At 38.4% G+C, this 17,736-nt stretch overlaps 1 protein-coding gene and 1 long non-coding RNA gene across 2 annotated transcripts in view; one reads left to right on the top strand and one right to left on the bottom strand.

The window, feature by feature from the left end:
• LOC132817432 (uncharacterized) overlaps positions 1-3,240 on the bottom strand; it is a 35,812-nt gene extending 32,572 nt beyond the window's left edge. The window contains exon 1 of the long non-coding RNA XR_009644878.1: positions 3,048-3,240. This is a non-coding gene — a long non-coding RNA (uncharacterized LOC132817432). The remainder of the gene's footprint in view (positions 1-3,047) is intronic.
• Positions 3,241-3,655: 415 nt separating this feature from the next.
• The window catches only part of nostrin (nitric oxide synthase trafficking), a 53,065-nt gene continuing 38,984 nt past the window's right edge, over positions 3,656-17,736 (top strand). Inside the window, exons 1-3 of the mRNA XM_060827170.1 lie at positions 3,656-3,747; positions 10,544-10,629; positions 14,668-14,751. Coding sequence (XP_060683153.1) covers positions 3,721-3,747; positions 10,544-10,629; positions 14,668-14,751 — 197 coding nt within the window. The 5' untranslated portion in view covers positions 3,656-3,720. The remainder of the gene's footprint in view (positions 3,748-10,543; positions 10,630-14,667; positions 14,752-17,736) is intronic.

The raw sequence follows: 17,736 nt of genomic DNA, 5'->3' as shown, positions 1-17,736 counted from the left end.
TCTACAACTAGGCTGCCTAATCCTAGAATCTAGAGTTTATCTACTCTGTACTTTCCTGTTAATATCTGGAAAACATTGATCAAATACTCCTTAACCTTCTAAATTCTAGAGAATTTAGGTCTAATTTCTACAGTCTCTCTCATATCGAAACCCTTGATGTCCAGGTATCATTCTTGTAAACCAATGCTGTATTCCCTCCAAAGCCAATACATCCATTCACAGGTGTGATGCCCAGATCTGGCTCACATATTCCAAGTGGGGTCTCACCAAGGTTTTGTATAACTACAGTTAACATCTATATTCTTGTACTCCAGTACTGTAGAAATAAAGGCCAGCATTCCACGATCTTTCTATATTATTTTCTGCACCAGTTCATAACATTTTAAAGACCTATACACCTGAACCCCCCAAGTTTCTTTGAACATCTACTATACTTCATACCATCTAGAAATTACAATCTACAAAATGGATAAGCTCACATTTGCTTACATTGGACTTCATCTACCACAGTTTTACACATTCATTTAGGTTATCAATATCCCTTTGTAATTTTATGCTATCAACACTGTAAGTAATCTAATCTAATCTACACTGTCTACAATGCCACCTAATTTTTTTGTCATCATTAAACCTAGATATATGCTTTCTATGCCAGTATCCAAAATGTTAATAACTTATGTCAATAACTGAGGCCTTAACACAGATCCTTGTGAAATATCACTGATCACATCCTGACAACTTGCATACCTATCCATTATTCTTATTTTCTGTTACCTGCCACTCAATCAATTTACCAGCTGTGCCAGTAATTTGCCCTCAATCCCGTGGGCTTCTGCTTTAGTTAATAGTCTCTTATCGGACATTATTAACTAGCCTTTTGGAAGTCCACGTAAACAACATCTACAGACATTTCCCAGTCCACTATCTGAGTCAATTCTTCAATAAAGTCAATAAAATTTGTCAGGCATGGCCTGTCAGGATTTCAGCTGGCTGAACCTGACTAAAATAGTTCAAGGTGTTCAATTATCTTTTCCATATTTATATACTCCCAACAATTTCCCTGTGAAAATATTAGGCTAATTGGTCTGTAAGACCCTGGTTTTCTTCTTTCACCCTTCTTAAACAGCAGTAATGTATGCAATTTTCCAATCCAGATGGATGACCCCTATATCTAGGGAACTCTACAAGATTATGATTAGGGAATATACAACGTGCTCCCCTATTCCTTTAACACATTTAGATGGAAATCGTCAGGTCCTTGGAATTTGTCATTTTCTAGTCCCATTAATTTTCTTGTTGCCGATGTTTTTATTCAGCCCCTGCTCCCTTTCCTTCGGACTTCTAGCAAGCTATCTTCATTTTCTACTGCAAATACTGAGGCAAAGTAGTTTTCATCATGTCTGCCATTTTACCATAGTCATTGACAGTATTCACCCTTGCAATCTTTAATGGGCCAACATTGCTGCTGACCACCCACTTTCCACTTCTGTAACTACAACATTACTTCTTAATGATTTTGATGTACCTTGCATATCTCCTGTAATTATTCCTTTTAGTAACTCATAACCTGTTTTTTCTCCCTTTGCTGATTTTTCCCACTCAGCTGGATCTGTTCTGCTATTTTGCATTTTTGTCAGTCTTATCTTTGTGTTTTATGCTGTCCCTTATCTCTTCAGTTGTCCATGGATTTGTTTTTCTCTGTGAAATGGAGTTTTTCCCTCTCAGGGATATAAAATGGTTTTGTATTGTATTAAATGTTTCATTAAACATCCACCATTATTCTTCAGTTGTTTTACCCATTAGCAGATATTCTAGTTTATGTGATCTGGGTTGTGAAACTCTCCAGAAATATGATTTTAAAAATTTACAGAGTATTTTTAAAATTATCATTACAAGTTACAATGGATGAAAACTATTCAAACAATTGTGCCTTTTCTAGCCTTCTCAAAAAAAAATGAGCTAAATATTTAACATCATCCTTCTTTTCATTAGAAGATACCCGAGTGGTTATTTCTTATTAACAGACAACCACTTCTGCATGAAACTTCTGCTATCTTCAGACTGCATTGTTCTCTTAGACGGTGACATCCAGAATTGCTCTCCTCACGAATACCCTTTTCCTGTACTGGATTGTGAATATGAGTTGTACACTTCTTAACTTTTCTGTCTTAACAAAGAAGAAACTGTTTCCATTCCCCTGTATTAAATCCATTTTTTTCTGCTTAGATCTTTTAAAGACTTGTTCAAGGCGACATGGTGGCACACTGGTTAACACTACTGCCTCACAGTAGCCAGAGACCCTCAGGCAACTGTCTGTGTGGAATTTGCACTGTCTGCTCGAGTTTCCTCCCACAATCCAAAAGTGTGCAGGTTAGGTGAATTGGCCATGCTAAATTTCTCATAGTGTTAGGTGAAGGGGTAAATATACGGGAATGGGTCAGGGTGGGTTGCTCTACGGCGGGTCGGTGTGGGCTTGTTGGGCTGAAGGGCCTGTTTCCACACTGTAAGTAATCTAATCTAACTCTAAGAATTTGGCCTTGGGCTCCTCAGCTAAGAGGAGTAATTTCTCTGACCTTTTAAGAGAGACAGATGTTTGCTCATTTGTACTATGTATTATAAACAATCAATTACATTTAATTGAAGAATAGTGTAGCAAACATAAAGACAAATTCCCGTGGAAAAACAATATGGTGACTGCCGGTAACATTTCACACCAACACATTCTGCTTCCTCAGTGGTCTAAATTTCAAATTCCAACTCTCCCTTGATACTCCAATCTCCATAATATTTCACCTTTTCAGGTGATATTTAAATTTAGGAAGATTGCTCACAGCAGTAAAGGAAATTAAGATGGGTGGTATTACTCAACTGCTGTTCCTTACAGGAACAACCTATATTACTATTTTTTTCAGAAAAGCAGTCACTTCTATTTAGGTTAGTGTGCTATTTTATTTATCAGTTATAATTATAGATTTGACATGACCTACATCCTGCTAAACAAAAGTCAAGGAATTAATCTTCAGCATTTCAGAACACTTAATACTCACATACATTACCAAGCTTGTTCTTGTACTTCAGTCAATAGCAGTGTACACCCATTTATAAACCATTGCATTCACATGGGTAATTTAAACGACAGAGAATACATTGCGAAGTGAACTTTACTTTTCATTATTTCATACTTCAAATGTCCAAAGTCGCACCCACATTAACATTTCAAATAACTGCCTTGAGCTAGAACTCCGCACTGCTTTGGGAATCTCCGTATAAGTAATTTGTGATTAACATATATAAAGCAATGGCTGATTGTATTATAATTTGTAGCAACTTGTCTGATGAGTGGATACCAAGACCGTCAGTCATATTTAAATAAAATGGATAAGCTCCTGATCCGCCTTTGTGTTGATTTTCATTCCAGTAAATTAAAGTAACAATTGGAACAATGTTATTTTGTAACGTGACATCTTCTGATATGCAAGATCCTTTGATTAAAATTGACTTTAAGCTACTTTCTGCACAATTCCTGTAAAAGAAAACTTAAAGAGACGTTGCTTATGTTGTTTTTGGCAGTGGTTTTCTATGTTAGGCGCATGGGCTTTAGGACCCAAGAGATATGCGTTTCCTTGCTGTTTCACCATCAGATGACTGCTCAAAGTACAAGTGCAAACTCGCAAGCGACACTCATTTTCCTGGTGCGTGTGAATTCAGAAGAAGGGCAAAATGAGAGATCCTGTGAGCGGGTGTACTGTAAGAAAACATTATTTTCACTCCTTGTTCAAACATTTGAAAGTAATATCAATTAAGACATGGTTCGTCAGTTTGAGAAAGAAGGTGGTTAAAGAGTTTCTCAGGACAACTTTATGTCCCTGTTTAACTCAACTTTCACTTTGCATACTTACATTTTTCCTTTTTGAGTGATTCTCGTTTAAAACGCAAATTAGTGAAGTTCGCAGTGTGAGATTATTGTTACTGCCTGTGAAGGTTTTATATAAAATGAACTTTCCAACTGTTGGAAACTGTATATTCAGCGAATCTATTACTTAGGAGCGAAGCAGAAACTAGGAAAATCCAGACATTTTTTATTCATTCAAGGTATGGGCGTCGCTGGCTGGGCCAACAATATTTGCTTATCCCGAGCTGCTTTTAACAAGGTAGTGGGGAGCTGCCTTCTTGAACCATTTCAATCTGTGTGGTGCAGATAGAGCCACAATGTTATGAGGAAGTGTTCTCGAATTTTGACCCAGCCACAGTTTAAGAATGGTGATACAATTGTGAGTCAGGGTGAGAAGTGGCGTGAGGGGAACTTGCAGATGGTGGTGTTCCCATATATCTTCTTTTTGTTCTTCTAGAATGAAGTGGTCATGGGTTTGGAAGATGCTATGTAGTGATCTTTGGTGAATTTCTGAAGTGCATTTTAGAGATGGGACACATCGCTACAAAATGTCAATGGTGAAGGGAGTGATTGTGGCTGTGATGCCAAACAAGAAGGCTGCTTTATTCTCAGTCGTATTGAGTGCTGTTGGAGCTGCACTCATCAGGACAAGCGGGGAGTATTCCTGACACATGCCTTGAAGATGCTGAACAGGTTTTGGAGAGTCAGGATGCGAGCTACCTGCTGTCGGATTCCTTGCCTCTGACTTGCTCATGTAGCTACAATATCTATATGGCCAGTACAGTTCATTTTCTGGTTAAAGGTAACCCCTAGGATATTGATAGTGTGGGATTCAGTGATGGTAATGCCAGTGAATGCCATGTGATAGTTTCATTCTTTATTGGAGCCAGCACTTGTCTGGTGCAAATGGTCCTTGCCACTTTTTAGCTCAAACCCAGATCCTCTTGCATTTGGATATAGACTCCTGCAGAATCTGAGGAGTTGCAAATGGTGTTGAATATTTGAGCAATCCTCAGTAACCATCTCCATTTTGACCTTACGATGTAAAGCAGGTCATTGATGAAATCGCTGAATATAATCGGGTCTGGAACATTGCCCTGAGGAAATCCTACAGAAATATTGTGGTGCTGAGCTGAATAACTTCCAACCATCTTTTTTGTTTGTGTTAGAAATGTTTATTTCAATTCCAATTTACTTCAGTTTTGACTGTGCTCTTTTGTACCACATTAATCAAAGTCAGCTTTGATGTCAAGGGCAGTTACTATCATCTCACTTCTGAAATTCAGCTTTTTTGTTCATGTTTGAAGGAGGCCAAGAGCAAAGTGGCTCTGGCAAAACCCAAACTTGAGCATCGCCGAGCTGAAAATCGATAATATTGTTGTCCCTTCCATTTACTTTATTGATGATCAGGAATCAACTGGGGTAAAAGTTGGCCAGGTTGAGTTTGTTCTACTTATTGAATACGGGACAAACTTGGACAATGTTCTACGTCCTCGGGTAGATGCAAGCAGAAGAGCTTGGTTACGGATGCAATAGATTCTGACTCACTTCATCAGCATTATTGCAGGAATTTTGTCAGGGGATATAAGCTTTTACACATCAAGTACTTTTGGACAATACGTGATATCATGTGGAGTGAATTGAATTTTCTGAAGACTGGAATCTGTAAGACTGGAATCTGTAAGACTGGAATCTGTAAGACTGGAATCTGTAAGACTGGAATCTGTAAGACTGGAATCTGTAAGACTGGAATCTGTAAGACTGGAATCTGTAAGACTGGAATCTGTAAGACTGGAATCTGTAAGACTGGAGACCTGTGTCAGTTTAATGGAAGGTTATCGGAATCTGTCATTAGGGTTTTATATCCGGGAAAAAATGTCAAAGCTTGTCAAAGAATTCATACTATTTGTGACATTTAAGTTATATCTAAAAGATCTAGATTTACTTTTGAAAAATTTGCTAAAATAATGCATAAGGGAGCACTTATAAATGTTTTTTTCATGGAATTCAAGTCACTTTGTTAAGGAACTGTACAACAGAATATTGGCATAAAGGGAAAGCGTTGTTGTGGAAGCAACTTTAACATGTAGTTTGATAATAGGTAGAAGATAGAAAGTTTTTAAAAAATTGTTCATGGGAAGTTGACATCACTGGCCTCATTTATTGCCTTTCGAACAGTTATGAGTCAGTTACATTGCTGTGGCTGTTGAGTCCCATGTAGAACTGACCAGGTATGGGTGACAGCCTGTCCTCCCTGAAGGGCATTCGTGAACTAGATGGGTTTTTATGACAACTGACGGCGGTAGATGATCATCATTAGGCTAGAATTTTTGTGCAGATTTTTATTGAATTCATATTTAGCTGTCTGCTATGGTATGATTTGAAGGAGCAGCGCTTTGAAAGCTAGTGCTTCCAAATAAATCTGTTGGACTATAACCTGGAGTTGTGTGCTTTTTAACTTTGCACAACCCACTCCAACACCAGCAGCTCTAAATCTGTTCTAGATTAGTAGTTCAGTGCCATTACCAGTACACCAGTGTCTCCTGTACGCTCTTCATGACAGGATTTGATAGTTGAGGCTAAATGTTACTTGGAGGTGTGATAGGAGAAGGTGAGCTGTACTAAACATGGAAAGTCAGCAGAATGGCAGGACCCAATAAACTTTCTTCATGCACCTCCAAGACCTTTGGATGTGGGCCTTTAGACCAGACTGCAGCTGGGAAGAGGACAGAAGGAAGGGGGATTTGGAGACTGAAGGGTACAGATGGAGGGTACTTGGAGAGATACAAGGCCATGAGATGGTTCAGTAGGAGAATGGGGTGACATGAGGGGTTGGAAGTGGGGTGGGAGTGGGGGGTGGGCAGGTATGGAACTCAAAGCTAGGAGCTAGGAGGTGCATGGGAGATTGTAGATGATCAGAGTGGAATGTCAGAGCCCTGTATGGAGAGTTCAGTGTAAGAAGGATTAGGTGTTTGGTGATGCAGGGATATTGGATTTAGCAGGTTCCCCAATGCTAATAATTCTGGACCTAGTGGGATGCTCAAGGCTTTGGGTTCTGCATGCAGCAGCTCTCACACTCCTACTGTTTTGTTTCAGCTGCAGGAATTTAGTTGGCCTCGTATCAAGGTGAGATTCACGTGCTTCTAATATTTAAATTGCAACTCACCCACCTGGGAGCAGACTGATTACCTGTCCACATTAAAACTGAAAGTAGACAGATTAGAATTGGGATTCTGATTTTAAACAAATCTCTCAAACCTGTTGTGTTTTGGAGGTTTTAAATTACCTGCTGTTTCCAGGGATCTGTTCTGGGCAAAATAAAAACTAAGAGAACTGCGGATGCTGTAAATCAGAAACAAAAACAAACAGCTGGCAAAGCTCAGCAAGTCTTGCAGCATCTGTGGAGAGAAATCAGAGTTAACATTTCAGATCCAGTGGCCCTTCCTCAGAAGTTCTGTGCTGAGCATCAAGATTTGATTGCCTTATGAGAATATTTGGTTTTCATATAAGACACCTTATTGAAACACATACGGTTCTTAACCAGCTTGACAGGGTAGATACGGAAAGGTTGTTTTCCCTTATGGGAAAGTCTAGGATAAAAGGCATAATCTCAAAGAAAGCAGTCACCAACTTAATCATAGATGAGGAGGAGCTTTCTTTTTCTCAGGATAGTGGATTTGTGGAATTCTTTATTGCAGAAAGTTATCTAGATTGGGGTGTTAAGTATATTCAAAGATGTGATAGACAGCTTTTTAATCAGTTGGGGAATCTGGGTTTATGATTAAAAGGCAGGAAAGTGGAGTTGAGAATTACCAGATCAGCCATGTTCGTGTTGAATGGTGGAGCAGATTCATTGGGCTGAATGGGAATGGACTACTACTCCAGCATCTTGTGATCTTACCTTTTCTAATGCCTTGCCTGAAGCAATATAAATGTTTGTATCCAAATTTTGCAGATGATAGTTCGGAAGAGTTATAAGTTGTGTAGATGGGATCAGGCGGAGTAGACAGGTTAATTAAATGGGCAAAACTGTGGCAGATGATGTATAATATGGTAAAGTATGAGTTGATCCACTTTGGAACAATAAAGATAAATTGAAAACTGTCTTAATTACAAAGTACTAGAAACTGTAGAGGAACAAAAGGATTTGAATTTATAGGTATATAAGCTATGAAAACTAGTGCACAAATGCAAAAAATTAACCAAGACAGAGATAGCAATGTTCACATTTACTTTGAGGATTATGGATGAAGGGGGAGGGTAGTGATGTTTTACTTTTGCTGAGTTTAAATCAAGTTTTATCTGGAGTATTGCACTGAATGTTAGGTACCACACCTCACTAAACATATATTAACCTTGCACGGGATACAGCACAGATTATCTGAAATGCAACAGACTTAAAGGAATAAATTAGGTGTCCTGGTTGAATAAACTTTAAGTTTAAAGGATAGGGAATGATCTAACTGAGTTAGTTTAAATGGAAAGATTTGATACCGCAGATACAAATATTTTTTCCTTCGTTTGAGGGAAATACAGATCAGTTTTTAAAATTAGAGCTAGATTGTTCAGGAATGAAATTAGGGTGCACTATTTCACACAAGGAGCAGCGGAAATACAGAATTCTCTCAGCAAAAGACTGTGGGGGCAGGATGAATTGAAAAAATAACTGCCAATTTTTATTAGTTGTGGGTGGTGTTCGCATAGTAGTAATGTCACAGGATGAAGAAGCCAACAGCCTAGAATAATGCTGTGAAGACATGGTTTAAATACCATCATGGTGACTGGTGGAATATAAATTCAATTAATAAACCGAGATTGGTAATGGTATTACAAAAACACCATTTTTGTTGTAAAAACCCATCTGATTCATTAATATTCTTTCATTGAGGAAATCTGTCTTTGTTAAATCTGTCTTTGTTAAATCTGTCATAATTAAATCCAGGAAAACAGAGACCAATGAATGTCTCATCGGTGGTAGGGAAGTTATTGGAGAGGATATATAGAGATAGGATTTACATGTCTTTGGCATAATTAGGGACAATGAGCATGGCTTTTTGTGGAGCAGGTCAGGTCTTACTAACTTGATTGATTTTATTTTTAAAGAGATGACAAAGGTGATCGATGAGAGTAGAGCAGTGGATGTTGTTTACAGGATTTTAGTAAGGTTTTCGACAAGGTCTCTCGTGGTAGACTCTGGAGAAGATTAAGATACATGGGATCCACAGTGACTTGTCATTTAGATTCAGAATTGGCTTACCCATGGAAGACAGAGGGTAGTGGTGGAAGGATGTTTTTCTGGCTGGAGATCTGTGACTAGTGGTGCTCTGCAAGGGATCAGTACTGGGGGCCTTGCCGTTGGTGATTCATATGAATTACTTTAATGAAAATGTAGACAGATGGGTTAGTAAGTTTGCAGGTGACACAAAGATCAGATGAGTTGTGGATAGTGTAGAAAGTTGTCAAAGAATACAGGATATAGATCAGTTACAAATATGGGTGGTGAAATGGCAAATGGACTTTAATCCAGACAAGTATGAAGTATTGCACTTTTGGAGATGAAATATTAAGAGGACATGTGAAGTTACTGGCAGGGCACTGAACAGCGTTGATATACAGAGGGATCTTGGGGTCTTAATCCACAGCTCCTTGAAAGTGGCCACTCAAGTAGATAGGGTGATTAAAGAAGGCATATTGCATGGGGCATTGAATCCAAGAGTCAGGAAGTGATGTTACAGCGTTATAAAACTCCCCTTCGCAATGCTTAGAGTATTGTGTTTAATTCTCATTGCCACATTGTAGGAAAGATGTGGAGGTTTTGGAGAGGGTGCAGAAGAGGTTTACCAGATTGCTGACTGGATTAGAGGGTGTGAGCTATTAGGAGGGGACTGCACAAACAATGGTTATTTTCTCTGGAATAGTGGAGGCTGAGGGGAAACCTGATAGAAGTTTATAAAATTGAGGGGCATAGATAGGTTCAACAGTCAGAACCTTTTTTCCAGAGTTGAAATGCCTAGTAATAGGTGGCATGCATTTAAGGTAAGAAGGGTAAAGTTCAAAGAAGATGTGAATGGAAAGTTATTTCCATGGAGAGTGGTAGTTTTGATTGGGGCGGTTTAAGGGCCTTTTAGATAAACACATGAATAAGCAAGGAATGGAGGGATATGGCCCATAGGCAGGCAGAAAGAATTAGTTTAGTTTGGCGTCATGTTTAGCAAAACATCATGGGCAAAACAACAATATGGTTGACTCTTACCTGCTGTCAGAAATGACCTAGCAAGCAGTTCAGTTCAAGGACTATTAGAAATGGGGCAACAAATCAGCAGTGACCACATCACATGAAGAAGTGTAAAAGGGATCGGGATCAAAGATAGGTAATGGATGGAGTTGAAACGCATCAACTATTATCTAGTTGACTGGTGGAACCAGTTTAAGGCACTTAATGGCTTGCTGCTGCCATGTTTCAAATAATAATACTGTTAAGTAGGTACTCAAATTCCACATGAGAAATAAATGGTTTAAGTTGGTTTTACTTGCATCCTTACTTAATTTCTGATGACCTTAGACCTGACTTTTAAAAAAATGACTGTTTCCAATTATTTTTGGTCAAAGATGAAGGTGTGTAAATATTAACCGACTTCTGGCTATTTTCAGCATGATCGGATGTATCAACATATCAAGATGTTTGCCAAAAATGGTGACAGTTACTCCAAAGAACTCATATCTGTCCTTCAGCAGAGGTAACAATGAACACAATCTTAATGTTATGATTAGCATTACAAAAATCTCTAAGTAATTTTGTTGTAAAAAATTTGCAATGAAACCTTTTCCTCTAGCTCTTTTTCTGAATGTTGTAAAGGAGTTTTATGACTGGCAATTCCGATCCATATCATGCAGTACAGCGTATCTTCTTGAGTGTGTGAATCCTATCATTCTTCAATGGGGTAACTAATAACTTTAAAACTCAGAAGACACTTTGAATCATTATGTTTGTGTGGGTGAGAAAAATACTTAATCAGTGAATAAAATAATTATCAATATCTGCTTGGGTAATTTTAAATGCAGTCGCTATGTCATTATTATTGCTTCATTCTAGTTATGTTGTTCAATGCATGACACATACTCAAACACTCCCTTGAAAAAGTTGTAGAATTTAGAATATTTTAGCTGCAGTTTGTATTTGTTCTGGCTCCCAGAATAAATCAGTAAGATATCTCTGCAATGAATGATTTTCTATATGTTTATGCCAAACAAATTTCAGCCAGAATACTAATTTGTCATAAATAATTTTTAAAATTTTATGAGAACAGATTTTAGGATATGTCATTTTTGTCATAATGCAAGATTTCATACTAGGAAGTTAACAATAATTAAAACACATTCAATTTCTGTCTGTCAGATAAATAACCTGACAGTGTTAGGAGGTGCACTTCTTGTCATTGGTATGCTGTGCTGTGGCTGGAAAAACTTGTCCATGATTGACAAATTCTTGTATCAATGAAATGTGCTTCCCTCTCAAATTTTATTTCCCTGAAATATTTCTCCATCACAAAAAAATGTTTTTGTTCTGTTTGCATGCTCTTTGTAGAGACATGATTTGAAATCTATACCAAAATATCCAAAAACACATTTTTCTTTGCTGAAGAGTTTTGTTGATGACAGGTTTGTCTGTCTTTGCCTTGTATTTTTTTTAAAGAATGTATTGTTTCACCTGAGGAAAATGACACAATCACAGAATTTCTGAGCCTGCTTCTTCACAGGTTTGTGGACTGAAATTAGGCTTTAAATGTTTTTGCTCATAGTGTCGTATGAGTATATGATGCCTATCGCAGCCAACATGTGATTGGGTAGTTTGGTGCCACCATCTTCTCTTTCTGACTAGGTCTATGGAGCTTACTTGGTCTAAGGTGATACAGAAAAAACTACTAGGAAGTTTAATGAGAAGAGCTCTTGTCTTAAGCAAGATGTAATTTATTGCATGATAACAATCAGATACAAATTACTTTAGTAAGAAGATTATTACTAAGACTTTTGGGAGAACTGTAACGACAGTCTTCCTTATAATGACAGTCTTCCCCTGTTTTGCAGTCCTAAAATGTTCTCCCTTTCCCATCTAAGTTATTATAGCATCATCACAGTGGGTTGTGCTTAATACAATCCTCAGCATTAACCCTTTCAGAACTATCACTTTAAACAACACATAACACTTGGAATCCACAGTAATGATCCAGGAAAGTGGAGCCTGGCAGCAGCTGGGAAAATTTAATCTTTCCACTTAACTTGAAATGACACAGGCATTAATGAGTATTAATAAAGGCAAGTTCACGATAGTCCTCCTGGACATGGGGCTGCTTTCTCATTAGAGAGAATGAATTGATAGGGATTTAACAACACCTCAGGTGAGGAGAGTGGTTGAGAAGGAGAATTATTCATGGTAACCTCAGTTGGTGTGGGAATTGAACCCACATTGCTGACATGACTCTGCATTGTAAACCTGACATCCAGCTAACTGACCCTATGAGTGTTAATATTGCTCAATGGAATTGAGGCCCTGCCTAATGAACCCAATAAAATTATTTGACAGAATCACTCAGGAAAAAATCAGTGAATGGTGTGTGTGAACTTGTGGAAGATTTTTGTTAAGTGACTGACGTTATATTGTTAATTAAAATTGAAGCACAATGGATTAGACAAGAAAGTGGGGACCAAATAGCTTCTCTGTTGGTCTAGTAATTAAGAATTGGGGCTTTTGCTGCCGCAGTCTTTGTTCGATTCTTGGTCAGGGAATGAGAATTTCTAAAGGGGAGGTTATGGCCTAGTGGTATTATTGCTGGACTATTAATTCAGAGACTCAGGTAATGTTCTGTGGATTGGGTTCAAATCCCACCATTGCACATAGTGGAATTTGAATTCAATAAAAAGGAAAAATCTGGAATTAAGAGTCTAACAGTCACCAAGAATCCATTGTCAACTGCCATAAAAATAATCTGTTTCACTAACGTCCTTTAGGGAAGGAAACTGCCACCTTTCCTGGTCTGAAATATGTGTGACTCCAGACCGATAGCAATATGGTTGATTTTCGACTGCCCCTCTGGGATGGGCAATAAATTCTGGCCTAGCCGGTGATTGTCTGGCCCTGTGAATGAATCAAACAAAAATTCTTTGGACCTTGATGGAACAACTCAAAGACTAGATAATGTGGATTCTGGGCTATCTGAGTTAGCATAATAACCAACAGGGCTTCAGGCAGTGGTAGCCTACTCCTTTCTTGGTTTCATGAGGAACTCAGTCCACATTAGACTTTTTATGCTGGCTGAGATGTTTCTTTCATAAGGTTCTGGCTCATGCAGCAGGTGAGGCTATATGGATAGAGCTCAGGAACAGGAAGGGTGTAATCACTTTGATGGAATGTAATTACAGGCCTCTCAACAGTCAGAGGAACAGATCTGTGGACATATTACGGAAAGATTTAACAACAACAGTGGTGTTGTGGTGAATGATTTTATCTTCCCCAATATTGACTTAGTTCCCTTAGTTCCAGGGCTTTGATGAGGGATAATGCGTTTGGTATGTCCAGGAGGGTTTCCTTCAGGTGTTTGTAAATTGACCATTAAGGAAAGGGGCCATACTAGACTTGGTATTGAGGAATGAGCCTGGCCAAGTGATCAAAGTTGGGGCAGCATTTCGGGAGTAGTAACCATAATTCCGTATGTTTTAAGTTACTTATGGGTGAGAATAAGAGTAATCCTTGGATGAAAGTACTAAAATAGGGAAAGGCTAACCAGGACAACATGAGGCAGGGACTTGGAAATGTAGATGGAATGCAGCTGTTTGAGGGTAGATCCACATCTGGCATGTGTGAATACTTTCAAGGCCAGTTGATTAGAATTCAGGACTACCACATTGCTGTGTAAATAAAGGATATGATGGGAGATTGCACGTTTAGTTAAAAAGAGAAAGGAAACTTTAGGAAATTGATGACATATAGATATAAACAAAGCAGGAAAGACCTTAAGAAGATTAAAAGGGGTCATGAAATGACAAATAGGATTAAGGAAAATCGTATGGTGTTTTATATGTGTATAAGGATCAAGAGGGTAACTAGGGAAAGGGTATGTCCACTCAAGGACAAATGAGGGAATTTTTGTGTGGAGCCAGATGAAGTGATCAACCTTGTTCATCTTGGAAAATTACTAGCAAGTGTAATTTCAGATGGGAAGATGTTGCACATAATAAATATAGGGTTTTAGGTGTGTCTTTGCATTTGCTGAGCCTTATTTTTCTCTTGCATATCAAGAGCATTTGTGCTATTTCTTGGATCAATGACAGGATGACCTTCTGAGTTGTGTTCATTCTTTTGCTGATCATTATCTCCGTCTACATTCTCCTCCCTTTCCCATGATACTTCCTTTGCTTCCTGTAGCTGGACTCTATCCAGCATGTCATTATGCAGGATGCAATGACTGATGACAATTGAGGAGACTTGCAGCACAGCAGATTTCTTTGGGAGGTTTATTTTTGCTGCAGTGTGTTTCAGGATAAAAGTTAAGTGCAAGTGGGCGCTCTTATCCGAAGTGACAGAATAACCCTGACAGCTTGCTACCAACGATTTCATTGCCTAGGTTGCTGTTTCAAATAAAGGGAATTGTGTGGACATTGCAGTTTTAAGAAGAGTTCAATGAGGAGCTGGCACCAATCTTTAAAAATGATTGTGCCTTTATAGTTTTACCAATTGCATTACTCTATTATAAACACATGACAGTTCTGTGCTTTTTCAGAGCTGACCTAGAAAAGAAGTACGGCAAAGGACTCTTGCGACTTGCAAACAAAATTACCAAAGCATCTGCCAATATAATTAAAAAGTAAGTAACATATCTGAAATCTATGTCTCTGTCTTTAAATAAAAAAAAGTGCCTTCATCTCCTGTGGGGCAATGGCAATTCAAAACAATATCTAGGTTTTTTGGTAAATGAAGTGAGGATTTCTGCCTCCAGTTCATGATTTCCAGATCGTTAAGATGCTCCAGTGAAAAGATTTCTTTACAACCACCTTCTAATCCTACCACTAAGTACTTAAAATCTGAAGATTGGCATATGAGCAATGGGTTCTGTTTGATGGGGTAGTGCCACCAGTATTGAGGAAAAAGAGTTGTTCTGTTGGATGGGTTTGACTTTACCCTTGCTGGACCAGTGTCCTGGAAAATCATATAACTAGAGTTATAGTAAAAAATGAGGTCTGCAGATGCTGGAGATCACAGCTGCAAATGTGTTGCTGGTCAAAGCACAGCAGGCCAGGCAGCATCTCAGGAATAGAGAATTCGACGTTTCGAGCATAAGCCCTTCATCAGGAATAAGAGAGAGAGAGCCAAGCAGGCTAAGATAAAAGGTAGGGAGGAGGGACTAGGGGGAGGGGCGATGGAGGTGGGATAGGTGGAAGGAGGTCAAGGTGAGGGTGATAGGCCGGAGTGGGGTGGGGGCGGAGAGGTCAGGAAGAGGATTGCAGGTTAGGAGGGCGGTGCTGAGTTGAGGGAACCGACTGAGACAAGGTGGGGAGAGGGGAAATGAGGAAACTGGAGAAATCTGAATTCATACCTTGTGGTTGGAGGGTTCCCAGGCGGAAGATGAGGCGCTATAACTAGAGTTATAGATGGGCCTTTAAAATATTAGTTGGTGAGGGCGTCAATTGAATGGAAGTTTTTAAAAAATCAGAATCAAAAAAGAGAAGAGGTATGAGGAAGAGGCAAACAATAACAATATAGGGCTGGACAAAATATTTCAGCAGAATAATACAGCAAAAGTTAGAACCAGAATTAAGTAATAAAGATTAAAATGTCAAAGCTTTTATCAGGTTCTTTATCTGAATGCATGCAGCATTTATAACAAGATAGATGAGAGGACAGCATAAACAGAAATAAATCATTGTGACTTAAAAAAGCACTATAATTTTTATTGGGGATTCTTTATCTGCATGTAGACCAAACAAATCAGATGCACCAGGGTATGGTGAAAGATGAATTTTTATTTGTGCATGAGATTGTTTCTTAGAGCATTAGTTGCACAACCTACCTTGGAACAGGCTAACTGCATGAAGGAGGAGTTGAAGCCTAGGGCAGACCATTCTTGATATTTTTGATTGGTGGCCTTTTTTTTTTGCTCTTAACTTCTGCTCCCACCATTTCTTCATTAGTGTTTTTTTTTGAAAATGTCAAAACTTATCCCATTGCTACTTTATCTCCCAATAGCCTATGGTTGTGTTCAATATTGCCACATTCAAATCACTTTTACACACAAGACCAAAATTAGACTATTGTATTTTATTTTCAACTTTCCTCTAATCTCAGAATAATAGTGTACCTTTATAACAACTTTCTGTCTATATTACCTCATAACATGTTTACTTTTTAATATGCCACTTGAGAATCCGTTCTGAAAGTCTATGTCTATTGTTAGCATTTGTTTATCACTCCAGGCAGTCACCTAAAAAAAAAATGTATTGGCTTAGATTTTGCTGGATCAGGATATGCTTGTTAGTTAGACTTGTTCAAACATACATTTGTACATACTTGCATTTTCTAGAAGCTGATAATGAGGCAACAGGGAAAAGCTTTCTCTTCGTCACAGGTTACTGAGTAATTTATATTTTAGCAATGGCGTGCTTGTTCACATGCAATTGTATTTTCAGCAAACTCTGAGCCACCAGTTATCTCGATCCTGACTTGCCTTGATGAAATCTACACATGCTTTCGTTAATGAACATTTTTTTGAATGCTAACTAGTTCTAACTTGAGAATTCAAAGTCATCGATGCAGGAAATATAGCCAGGACACAGTGAGAAGAACATCAAATTATAAACAATAGACTTCCATGAAAACTAACTTACTTAATTTTTATGTATACCAATATGCGTAATTCAGTGTCTTTTTTCTTAAAGTATAATCCTCCAGACAAAGTAACAGTTAATATCTTTTATTGGCATTGTGAAAATGGTTGGACTCAGGACATTGCTGCTGGACTTCACCAGATAATGTCCAAGGGTTGAGATGAATGATTGACCTCTTAGATTCACAACTAGCTTACTTTGTGCAAGGATATCCTCCAGCCATGGAATAATTTCCCCATGCTTCCAAATTCTTTCTGTTCTGCTAGGATTTCTTATTGTCATTCTTTTTGATCAAACTTTGCCTTGATGTCTTTCCCCCAGGCTAATCCTGATCCATTTCTTTGTCTGTCCAACTATTGTTCTTTCTGTCTGGGCTTCATTTCCACCTATCTTTTTTCTCCTCCTCCTTCCCCGCTGCCTTCTTTAGCATTTAAATACCAATCTTTTCCAAGCTACAATCAGTTCTGAAAAAGGATCACTGGACTCCAAAATATTAATTGTGATTTGTCTGCACAGATGCTGCCAGACCTGTTGAGTTTTCCCAGCAATTTCTATTTTTGTTTCTGATTTCAAGCATCTGTAGTCCTTTTTTTTTGCTTTATGTCTTACTATTGCTTTATCTTACCTCTGCAATTCAGATTTGTTGTCTATGTTTAGATCAAAGCTGAGAGGTCTGACAAAACCCAAACTGAGAAAGAAGTCTAGAGTCAATGTTGAGGATTCCTGGACACCATCTCCTTGACTGTTCACTCATTTGCTGCCATCTCTGATGGGCAGATCTTGATGTTCAGACAGGAAATGCTCAGGGATGGTGATGTAAGAATCTGAGATTATGACCTTTAGTGTCCCAATTTTTTTCTTTTTGCTTGATGTTGTCAGGTTCACAGACTATCTGCTTGGCTGGGTGGACCTTTGTGTGTAGTGTCAGGGTTGATGCAATTCTTGTAATTTCCTATGTTGTTTCAGCA

This window comes from Hemiscyllium ocellatum, chromosome 7 (assembly GCF_020745735.1).
Source record: "Hemiscyllium ocellatum isolate sHemOce1 chromosome 7, sHemOce1.pat.X.cur, whole genome shotgun sequence".
NCBI lineage: Eukaryota > Metazoa > Chordata > Chondrichthyes > Orectolobiformes > Hemiscylliidae > Hemiscyllium > Hemiscyllium ocellatum.
This window is presented reverse-complemented; position numbering and strand designations above follow the sequence as displayed.